This window comes from Pristiophorus japonicus, chromosome 3, assembly GCF_044704955.1.
Source record: "Pristiophorus japonicus isolate sPriJap1 chromosome 3, sPriJap1.hap1, whole genome shotgun sequence".
NCBI classification, from domain to species: domain Eukaryota; kingdom Metazoa; phylum Chordata; class Chondrichthyes; family Pristiophoridae; genus Pristiophorus; species Pristiophorus japonicus.
This window is the reverse complement of record NC_091979.1, coordinates 183642576-183653849: the sequence shown is the minus strand read 5'-3', so window position 1 is coordinate 183653849 and position 11274 is coordinate 183642576. Positions and strand designations below refer to the sequence as shown.

At 45.1% G+C, this 11274-nt stretch overlaps 1 protein-coding gene across 8 annotated transcripts in view; it reads right to left on the bottom strand.

The window, feature by feature from the left end:
- Positions 1 to 5009: 5009 nt before the first annotated feature.
- The window catches only part of als2b (alsin Rho guanine nucleotide exchange factor ALS2 b), a 191049-nt gene continuing 184784 nt past the window's right edge, over positions 5010 to 11274 (bottom strand). For all 8 annotated transcript variants that reach the window (XM_070876070.1, XM_070876068.1, XM_070876069.1 and 5 more), the window contains one exon: positions 5010 to 11034. In XM_070876070.1, the coding sequence (XP_070732171.1) occupies positions 10996 to 11034 (39 nt within the window). In that variant the 3' untranslated portion in view covers positions 5010 to 10995. The remainder of the gene's footprint in view (positions 11035 to 11274) is intronic.

Sequence of the window (11274 nt, the reverse complement as noted above, 5' to 3'; positions counted from 1 at the left end):
ATTGGGGAAAAGGCCGTGTACTAGGAGCTAGGAGGCAATGGAGGAAGGAGAATATCTGTGTAAGGGTGGACAGTGTAAAGTGACTGTTTAATTTTGGGGAATGGTCATTGAAAATCCAAATCACGGAAAATTACATCACATTCGGCCCACTTTAAAGCTCTTGGTCCGTAGCCTTGTAGGCTATGGCACTTCAAGTGCATATCTAAGTATTTTTTTAAATGTTATGAGGGTTTCTATCACCTTTTAGGCAGTGAGTTCCAGATCCCCACCACCCTCTGAGTTAAAACATTTCTCCTCAAATTCCCCTGGTTATTGACCCCTCTGCTCAGGGGAATAGGTCCTTCCGATCCAGGCTCCTCATCATTTTACACACCTCAATTAGGTGTATAAAACACCTCAGCCTCTTTTCCAAAGAAAACAACCCCAGCCTATCCAATCTTTCCTCATAGCTAAAATTCTCCAGTCCAGGCAACATCCTCATAAACCCTCTCTACAGGAAAGATGTGATTGCACTAATGTGATGACCAGAACTGCATGCAGTACTCTGGTTGTGGCCTAACTAGTGTTTTATATAGCTGAAGCATAACCTTCCTGCTCTATTATTCTATGCCTCGGCTAATAAAGGCAAGTATCCCATATGCCTTCTTGACCACCTTATCTACCCGTCCTGCTACCTTCAGGGATCTGTGGACATGTACTCCAAAGTTCCTCTGTTCCTCTACACTTCTCAGTGTCCTACCATTTATTGCGTATGTCTTGTGTAATTAGCACATGTGAAGAGACTCTTGGTTACGCTACCAGAAACCATCAAGACTGGTTCGATGAGAATGACCAAGAGATCCAGGAGCTAATAAACCACAAAAGCAAAGCATTTTTGAATTATAAACAACACCACAACTCAAGTGAAAGAAAGCAGATCTATAGACAACTGAAGGCCGAGGTCCAACAAAAATCTCGTGACCTAAAGAACAGATGATGTGTGGAAAAAGCGCAGGAGATCCAGCAACTAGTCGGCAATCATGACGTGCGTGGATCTTTTAGTACAGTCAAGACCACCTACAGTGAAAGCACTCAAGGTCCTATTCCACTGAGAGCCAAGAACAGCAAAGTGCTCAGCAAGAACAGAGAGGCAGTCAGTGACCGCTGGAAGGAGCACTTCGAAGATCTCCTTAACCAAGACTCTGTCTTTGACCTAAGTATCCTTGACTCCATCCCACAGTATGCTACCCACCACCACCTCGGCACAATCCCAGCCAGGCACGAAAAGGCCATCCGACAACAGAAAAACAACAAGGCCTCAGGAGCAGATGGAATCTCCGCCGAAGTACTCTTGGTGTGAATCCATGACCTGATTTCTCTTATCTGGAAGGAGGAAAGCATACCAGGGGATCTCAGACGCCGTAATCGTAACCATCCTCAAGAAAGAAGACGTCCAATTGCGGTAATTACAGTGGAGTTTCCCTGTTGTCCACCGCAGGGAAAATCATCGCAAGAATCCTCCTCAATTGTCTCCTCCCAGTAGCTGAAGAGCTCCTCCCTAGAGTCACAATGAAGATTTTGCCCACTAAGGGGCACAACGGATATGATCTTCACTGCACGATGAATCCAAGAAAAATGTAGGGAGCAGCAACAACCTATGTACGTGGCTTTCTTTGACCTCACAAAGGCCTTCGGCTCTTGTCAAATAGTGATGATTATGGAGCGTCCTTCTCAAATTCAGCTGCCCTCAAAAATGTGTCACTATCTTCTGCTTGCTTCACGATGCAAGCCGTGATTCTTACCAACAGATCCACCATAGACCCAATACAAGTGCAGACTGGGGTCAAGCAAGGATGTGTCATCGCACCAACGCTCTTCTCAATCTACCTCACTGCAATGCCTCATCTCACCTTTAACAAAGGCCTTTGACACTGTCAACCGCAGGGGTCTATGGAGCGTCCTCCTCCCATTTCGGATGCCACCAAAAGTTCGTCACCATCCTCCGCCTGCTCCACGACAACATGCAGACCGTGATCCTTACCAACGGATCCATTACAGACCCAATCCACGTCCGGACCGGGGTCAAGCAGGGCTGTGTCATCGCCCCAACCCTCTTCTCAATCTTCTTTGCTGCCATGCTCCACCTCACAGTCAACAAGCTCCCCGCTGGAGTGGAACTAAACTACAGAACCAGTGGGAACCTGTTCAACCTTCGTCGTCTCCAGGCCAGGTCCAAGACCACCCCAACCTCTGTCGTCGAGCTACAGTACACGGATGATGCCTGTGACTGCGCACATACAGAGGCTGAACTCCAAGTCATAGTCAATGTATTTACTGAGGCGTATGAAAGCAAGGGCCTTACGCCAAACATCCGTAAGACAAAGGTCTTCCACCAGCCTGTCCCCGCCGGACAGCACTGCCCCCCAATCATCATGATCCACGGCATGGCCCTGGACCATTTCCCATACCTCGGGAGCCTCTTATCAACAAGAGCAGACATTGACGAGATTCAACACTGCCTCCAGTGCAGCCTTCGGCCGCCTGAGGAAAAGAATGTGCAAAGACCAGGCTCTCAAATCTGCCACCAAGTGCAGGTCTGTAGTAATACCCACCCTCCTGTATGGCTCAGAGACATGGAACATATGCAGTAGGCACCAAGTCGCTGGAGAAATACCACCAACGATGCCTCCATAAGATCTTGTAAATCCCCTGGGAGGACAGACGCACCAATGTTAGCATCCTTGACCAGGCCAACATCCCCAGCATTGAAGCACTGACCACACTTGATCAGCTCAGCTGGGCTGGCCACATTGTCCGCATGCCAGACACGAGACTTCCAAAGCAAGCGCTCTACTCAGAACTCCTTCATGGCAAATGAGCCAAAGGTGGGCAGAGGAAACATTACAAGGACACCCTCAAAGCCTCCCTGATAAAGTGCAACATCCCCACTGACACCTGGGAGTTCCTGGCCAAAGACCGCCCTAAGTGGAGGAAGTGCATCCGGGAGGGCGCTGAACACCGAGTCTCATCGCCGAGAGCACGCAGAAATCAAGCCCAGGCAGCGGAAAGAGCGTGTGGCAAACGAGTCCCACCCACCCCTCCCCTCAACGACTATCTGTCCCACCTGTGACAGGGACTGCGGTTCTCGTATTGGACTGTTCAGCCACCTTAGGACTCATTTTTAGAGAGGAAGCAAGTCTTCCTCGATTCCGAGGGACTGCCTCTGATGATGATGATCAGCAAGGACAAACATCAAAGACAAAGTTCTTCAGTGTGCCGGTGCAGCCTTCGGAAGAGAGTTCGGAGACCAGGATCTCAAACCCAGCACCAAGCTATTAGTCTACAGAGCAGTAGTGATACCCACCCTACTATATGCTTCAGAGACATGGACTATGTACATTAGGCACCTCAAAGCACTGGAGAAGTACCACCAATGCTGCCTCTGCAAAATCATTGGCAGGATAGGCGCACTGTCAGTGTCCTCTCTCAGGCCAACATCCCCAGCATCGAGGCATTGACCACACTCGATCAGCTCCGATGGACGGGCCACATTATCCACATGCCCGATACTAGACTCCCGAAACAAGCTCTCTACTCCGAGGTATATCACGGCAAGCGAGTCCCAGGAGGGCAGAGAAAACGTGTCAAGGACTCCCTCAAAGCCTCCTTGAAAAAATTCAACATCCCCACCAACTCTTTGGAATCCCTGGCCCAAGACCGCACAAAATGGAGAAGAATCCGAGAAGGCACCGAACACTTCGAATCTCTTCGTTGGGAGCATGCAAAGCCAAGTACAAACAGCGGAAGTAGCTTACGACAAATCAATCATCCCACCTACCCATCCCTCCAACCACCATCTGCCCCACCTGTGACAGAGACTATAGATCCCGCATTGTTCACCTTAGAACTCATTTTAATGTGGAAGCAAGTCATCCTTGACTCCAGGGGACTCCTTAAGAAGATTCCCTTGTCTTCCCCAAATGCATTACCTCACATTTTTCCGGATTGAATTCCATTTGCCACTGTTCTTCCCACCTAACCAGTCCATTGATATCTTCCTGCAGTCTACAGCTGTCTTCATTATCAATCACAGTCAATTTTTGTTTCATCTGCAAACTTCTTAATCAATGAGAACATTCAAGTCTAAATCATTGATATATAAAACAAAAAGCAAGGGACGTAGTACGGAGCCCTGCAGAACCCCACTGAAAATAGCCTTCCAGTCACAAAAACACCCATCACCCTTTGCTTCCTGCCTCTGAGCCAGTTTTGGATCCACCTTGCCACTTTGCCTTGGATCCCATGGGCTTTTACCTTCGTGACTAGTCTGCCTTGTCAAAAGCCTTGCTAAAATCCATATAGACTACATCAAACACACTACCCTTAAAAAATTCAATCAAGTTAGTCAGACACGACATTCCCTTAACAAATCGATGCTGACTGTCGTTGATTAATCTGTGTCTTTCGAATTAAAGATTTATCCTGACCGTCAGATTTTCCCAATAATTTTCCCACCACTGAGGTTAGGCTGACTGGCCTGTAATTACTCAGTCTATCTATTTCTCCCTTTTTAAAAAACGGTACAACATTAGCAGTCCTGGAGTCTTCCGGCACCACACCTGTAGCCAGAGAGGATTGGAAATTCATGGTCAGAGCCTCTGCTATTTCCTCTCTCGCTTCTCTTAACAGCCTGGGATACATTTCATCCAGCCCTGGGGATTTATCCACTTTCAAAGATGCTAAACCCCTTAATACTTCATTTTTCCTATTTAAAAAATAAATAAATTGTGAAGTCTAAAAGTGCCCACAATTATGAGACATGCAGAGCTGAGCTCCCACACACATCATACATGGAGCTGGTATCACACACACACGAAGCTGGAGCTGCTCTCATACACATGCAGGGAGCTGGCCTTTCAAACTAACTCAAGATACCAATCTTTGTGTTATGAACAGGTGTAACCTCAGATGTGCATAAGAGACGTAATGAATTGCAGGTACAAAACAATGCTGGAGGTGGTGTGTGTTCCACTTTATTGCAGCCGTGTGGGTCACAATAATCCAATATACTGTAAAGCACCTCAATTATACAGCATCAGTTTTCAACAATGCTCTGTACACGTTTCAGAATTATATTCAATTTATTTTTAAACAATTTCCACAAGACTTTAAAATATTAAACCTTTTATTAATAGGACACTGCAATACAATTGTGACAATATTTTACAGGACTGAGGCTGTAAAGCGCTCTCACTGCACCAGAATCAAATGCTGGGTTCTTGTGTCAGACTCTCCAGAGGCTTCGGAATGGCCTGCTCACCTGATCAAACCAACCTGATGTTTTATTTTAGTTACTTGCCCCACTTATTGGGATGGTTTTCTCATTACCCGTGGCCATGCTTATTTAGTGTACACGGAGTCATCCCAGTATGCCAAGACCCAAAAGAATGAAGGGTTAAAACAATGTTGGTCACCTTCTGCCAGATATAGTGGGAGTGAAACCACCATTCATTTTTAGTAAGAGAAATTGGGAGGGAAAGAAGAATCACCAGAGGACACTATTTCAGTAAATTGATATTTTCACTATGCAGAGATTATAATGAATTCTCCATAACATTACCAAGCCCAACAATCCAAAAAAAAAAACACATTAGCAACTGCATTAGTTCTGATCAGCAAGCAAGAGACAACAAAGAGCAATTCAAGGTAATTAAAAGGAGGATGTGAGTAAACAATGAAAAGAACGTTCCGCCCCCACTGGGATTCAGTTCTCCTTCAACAGTCAGTCAATTTCCCAACAATTGTAAGTCATTAATTACAGGGATCAACATAGGCATTCAAATGGGCAGCCTGTCCAAGGAAAGGCCCCAATGGGCACTCAGCAAGTACCAAAGCAGCCAGCAAACTCCTTACTCAACAGGATGTTTGCATCAGCTTGAAGTGGAAATTCCCAGCTATCCTGGAGCAGGAAGGCTGGAGACATAGTTAGGGTGGGAAAGGGTTGAATTGGCAAGGAACTAAGCAATGATTCACAGGGACAGCACTCTGCAGAGTTGGAAGAGAAAAGCGCCATGGTGAGGGCTCACAAATGGCTCCATAAAACTTGTGCAAATGTTGATCAACAGACCGTAAAGAGACTGATAACTGTTGGTGGTCAACAATGTGCCATCTCAAACTGAGCAACATGAAAGGGGATATCATTCAGGATAGTGCTAAACGCCAATAAAATTAAAACCAAAGCTGATTTTATACTCTATCTCTTCAACAAACAATTTGCTCAGTGAACAGTGGCTCCACAGGAGTAAGGACAAGGTAGGGTCATCTCTAAGCCAGCTGGGAATGTGCTGGAGATCCTGGGGAAGCACTGGGACAATGCAGGTTGGCACTGCCAGCTCCCCATGTGGGAGCCAGATGACAGCAAAGACTTCACTTTGGGGCCGTGGTGGGGGAGGGGGGCGTGGAAAGTTGAGCCATTTTGCGGGATGCCTAGTGTCCCAACCAGTTCGAGCAAAGAAAGACTGGTCATCTATCCACAGGATGGATGGGAACCAAACAGATAGCAGTGTGCAATGGGGGAAGGAGGAAGAGACACCCAACTCTAATATCAGACAAGAATACCTACCACCATGCATTATGTTATGTTCCTGGCTTAGGTTAGCTGTTCTCTCTCCAAAGATATAATGGATAATCCCAGTGCACAGCAGCATCCTGACATACTGCATAATTAAAGAACAACCAGTTTCAGATTATTCTTTTGCTACAACAACAGTTCAGAGTTTATTTTTTAAATTAAAGGATGTAATGAAAGATTTCTTAAAAACTCTCATATCTCTGATTGGTAGCGGCAATCAAAGAATGAAGCACTGCTATGAAATTAATTCTTGCAGTAACAGAGAGCACCTCAGCAAGGTGATAAAATACTAATTTTTAGCGTGAAAGCAAGTCATCATCGACCCCGAGGGACTGCCTATGTGATGATGATGAAACTTTAAAGCATCCCTCACTTTTGTTGCAGGTCACTTGGTCAAAGAAAATAAATCAAACCAAGAGAAATAAAATTTCACACACTCCTGTCAAGAAAGAAGAATGGAGAAGCACTTGCATTTATGTAGACCCTTTCAGGACATTCCAAAGTGCCCAACAGCCAATTCATTAATTTGAGGTGTAATCACTGTTGTAATGTAGGAAACACAGCAGCCAATTTGGGCAAAAGGCCCCACCAAACAGTAATGGGATAATGACCAGATAATCTGTTTTTAGTGATGTTGGTTGAGGGATAAATATTGGCCAGGACACAGAGGAGAACTACCCTGCTCTTCTTCAAAATACTGCCATGGGATTTTTTATGTCCACCCGAAAGAGTTTAATGTCTCATCTGAAAGCCAGCACCTCAGACAGTGCCACACTCCCTCAGAACTTAAGTGTCAATCTGGATCATGGGTTCCAAGTCTCTGAAGTGGGACTTAAACCCACAACTTCCTGACTTAGAAGGGAGAGTGCTACCACTGAGCCATGGCCGTCACTGAAACAGTTACAACATGGATTCCTCGATTCTGCGACCCACTCTCCCCGATGGAATTACATAGGATATATGGCACAGAAATAGGCTATTTAGCCCAACCAGTCCATGTCGGTGTTTATGCTCTTGAGCCTCCTCCTGTTTTTCCTCATCTACATCTATCCGCATAACTCTCTATTCACTTCATCATATGTTTGGCTAGCCTCCCCTTAAATGCATCTATACTATTCGCTTCAACCACTTCCTGGGGTACCGAGTTCCACATTCTCACCACTCTTTGGGTAAAGAATTTTCCTCAGAATTCCCTATTGGATTTCTTGGTGACTATCTTATATTGATGGCCTCTAGTTATGCTTTTCTCCACAAGTAGATACACTTGCTGTATCCACTCTATCAAAACCTTTCATAATTTTAAAGACCTCTATTAGATCACCCCTCAGCCTTCTTTTTTCAAGAGGAAAGAGACCCAGCCTGTTCATCCTTTCCTGATATGTATACCCTCGCATTTCTGGTATCATCCTTGTAAATCTTCTCTGCACCCTCTCCAGTGCCTCTATATCCTTTTTATAATATGGTGACCAGAACTGTACGCAGTACTCTAACTGTGGTCTAACCAAGGTTCGATACAGGTTTAGCATAATATCCCTACTTTTCAATTCTGTATCTCTAGAAATAAACCCTAGTGCTTGGTTTGCTTTTTTTATGGCCTTGCTAATTTGTGTCGCAACTTTGTGATTTGTGTATTTGTACTCCGAGATCCCTTTGTTCCTCTATTCCACCTAGACTCACACCCTCCAAGTAATAAGTGACCTATTCTGCCTAAAAAAATGTAATACCTCACATTTATCTGTGTTGAACTTCATTTACCAATTATATGCCCATTCTGCAAGTTTATTAATGTGCTCCTTTTAATTTGTTGCAGTCCACCTCAGTATTGACTATTGCCCCCAATTTGGTGTCATCTGCAAATTTAGAAATTGTGTTTTTTATTCCAAAGTCTAAATTGTTAATATAAATTGTGAACAACAGCACTGTCCCAGCACTGATCCTTGTGGAACAGCTCTACTCACCTTCGGCCACTGTGAATATCTCACTTTTACTCCTATTCTCTGCTTTCTGTCTTGAAGCCAGCTATCCATTCTGCTACATTTCCCCTGACTCCGCATTCTCTGACCTTGTTCATCAGTCTATAATGGGGTACCTGATTGAAGGCCCTTTGAAAATCTATTTACGGGATTATAGAATTTATTCCTAAATAGTTGGAAAGAGAAAGTAGAGAGAAATAATACTTACAGCATTTAAGAATTGAAGAGTCTCTTGAAATAAAATAAGGTGGTAGGAGCAATCAGTGCAGGGAGAATTAACAGGCAAGGCTGCTCGTGCTGTTAATAAGCCATCCATACTCTTCTGTCTATTATTAAACAAAATGGGAGATTCCATAACTCCACGTCCCACACATGTAGGACACTTAAAGGGGAAGGGAAGGAGAATCACTCAGTGTTCCCAATCACCGCTCAATGTGTGTGTGGATGTCAGGAGAGAACAGAACCTGCTTCCCATGGGGAATCAACCTGCAGACAGTCTTTGTCTGGGATCACATGAAGTCTGGACAATGAGGCAATCATCATCATCATGATCATAGGCAGACCCTCGGGGTCAAGGATGACTTGCTTCCACACTTAAAATGAGTACTCAGGTGACTGATGAACTCATTTTAAATGGTGGAAGATGGGTGAATTCTTTTAACGTGGGGTGGCCGTTGCACACCAGCCACCACACGGGCTTGACGGAGCAAGGGCTTGGTCCAGTGGCAAGGGGATCCAAGATTGGAGACCAGGCTTTGCTGCATGTGCCAATACATGCACACAAACTCAAACATACTCCTACTGTCCTTCTTCCCACAGGAACTCTCTCTATGTGGAATTTATAGTACGCAATGTGAGCCTCACGACTTCACAGCCTTGCTATTGGCCACGAATGACTAAAAAAAAATCAGGAAATAGAATAAATAGGGAGTGCTGCTGCTGTCATTTCAAGAGAAAAAGGTGACTGACACCTGGAATTAATTGAAAGGCCTTTTGAGCAACAAAGCATAAACAGTCACGTGTGTTTATGGGGTAAAGCAGGTGGATGAAAATGTGGGGTTGAGGAGAGTCCAAAAAGGGACACAGGCTTGAGGGGCAAAATTGCCTTTTCCAGTTTCTAAATTTCCTTTACCGTCAGCACCCACATTTTCACCTATTCGTACAGATCACGGAGATCAGGAAACATCGAGGAATAGGGTCCCACTAAATGAATCACTGATCCAAATAAAAATAACCAGAATCTGTTCTGTATAAATCAATGAAAATGACTGCAGAGGCTCCCCGCTGATACAGTTAGTGCATTCGACAGCCTCACAACCCTGCGTAAAAACATTTCTCCTGCTCCCTGTCCTAAAACTCTTGCATTTAATCTTGTATCTATGGCCTCCTCATTCTAGACTCCTCAATCACTGGAGTCAGTCTGTTTTTACTCTGTCCCATCACTTCATAATTTTAAACACCTCTATCAAATGTCCTCTGTTCTAATGAAAAGTCATAATTTTTCACGTTTTGGTATTTCCTCATTCCAGGCAGCACCCTAGGAAAATTGCACTGTATCCTTCCTAATATCTCAACATCCTTCCTATAGTGTAGAGCCCAAAACTACATACATACAGTGCTCCAACTGTGGTCCCATTGATGTTTATATAGGTTCACGGTCACATCGTGACTCTTCCTGAGTTCCCAAAGTGGCCAGAGGTAGCGAGAAGTATTAGTCTCCCCTTCCCCCTCTAATCACCCGCCAGCCACCCATGCCCACCCCTGCCCCCTGAGCGGGGACAGACTGTGCACTGGTGAAATACAAGGGGCCCAGGGGACAGGGAAGTACTTCACATCCTTGGCACTAAGTAACAATGCACAGAATGTCCCGCAGGTGCTGGTATAGTGCTCTGTTGTTTCCAACTCAGTCTGCTCTTCTGCGACACAAACATACTTTCACCAACCACTTTGGTGCACTACAATTCTATATTCTGCTGCGTTTGGTATGATTTATCCCAGAGCAATAATTTTCATTTATTATCCAATATATAAATTCCAAAGTAAAACAAGCTGTAAAGTCAAGTGTTCAGAATTAAAACGCTGCAGATCAAAACTTGTCACGTTGGGAGTATGAGCGAGTCGTGTGCGAGAGTCAGCACGAGAGAGAGGGAGCGGCGAGCGAGCGCACTAGTGAGGATGAGCGCACAAGCGAGGGTGTGAATGAGTGCGCGCGAGAGAGAATGAGCGCACGAGTGAGTGCAAGCACACGAGAGAATGAGCGTGCACGAGTGAGATAGTGAGCGAGTTTCCATGTGTGAGTGTGAGTCTATCCACTATCCAGTTCGCACCCACAGGCCAGCCATCCAAATTTTTCCACAGGTCCCATTCAAATCAGCGAAGCTGAGAGAGAGGGAGGGAGAAGGGTATGTTGTCCTATGTTAGCTTCTCGTGCTGAATTTGATAATAACAGGCCTGCAGATAAACAAAAAATACAAAGTTAAAATGTTAGTGACAAAGATTTTCTGTCTTTCTGCAAAGCCAGTCCCAACCCCCACTCCAATCAGTTGCATGGAGCTTACACAAGCCACTTAACACCACTAAACATTACAGGTGTGGTTTATTACAGAGTGTGAACCCGGGAAGCATAATTCCTACCACCCCCACCCAACGGTGACACGACCCTCTCCAACCCCTTCGATACACCCTCTTGCC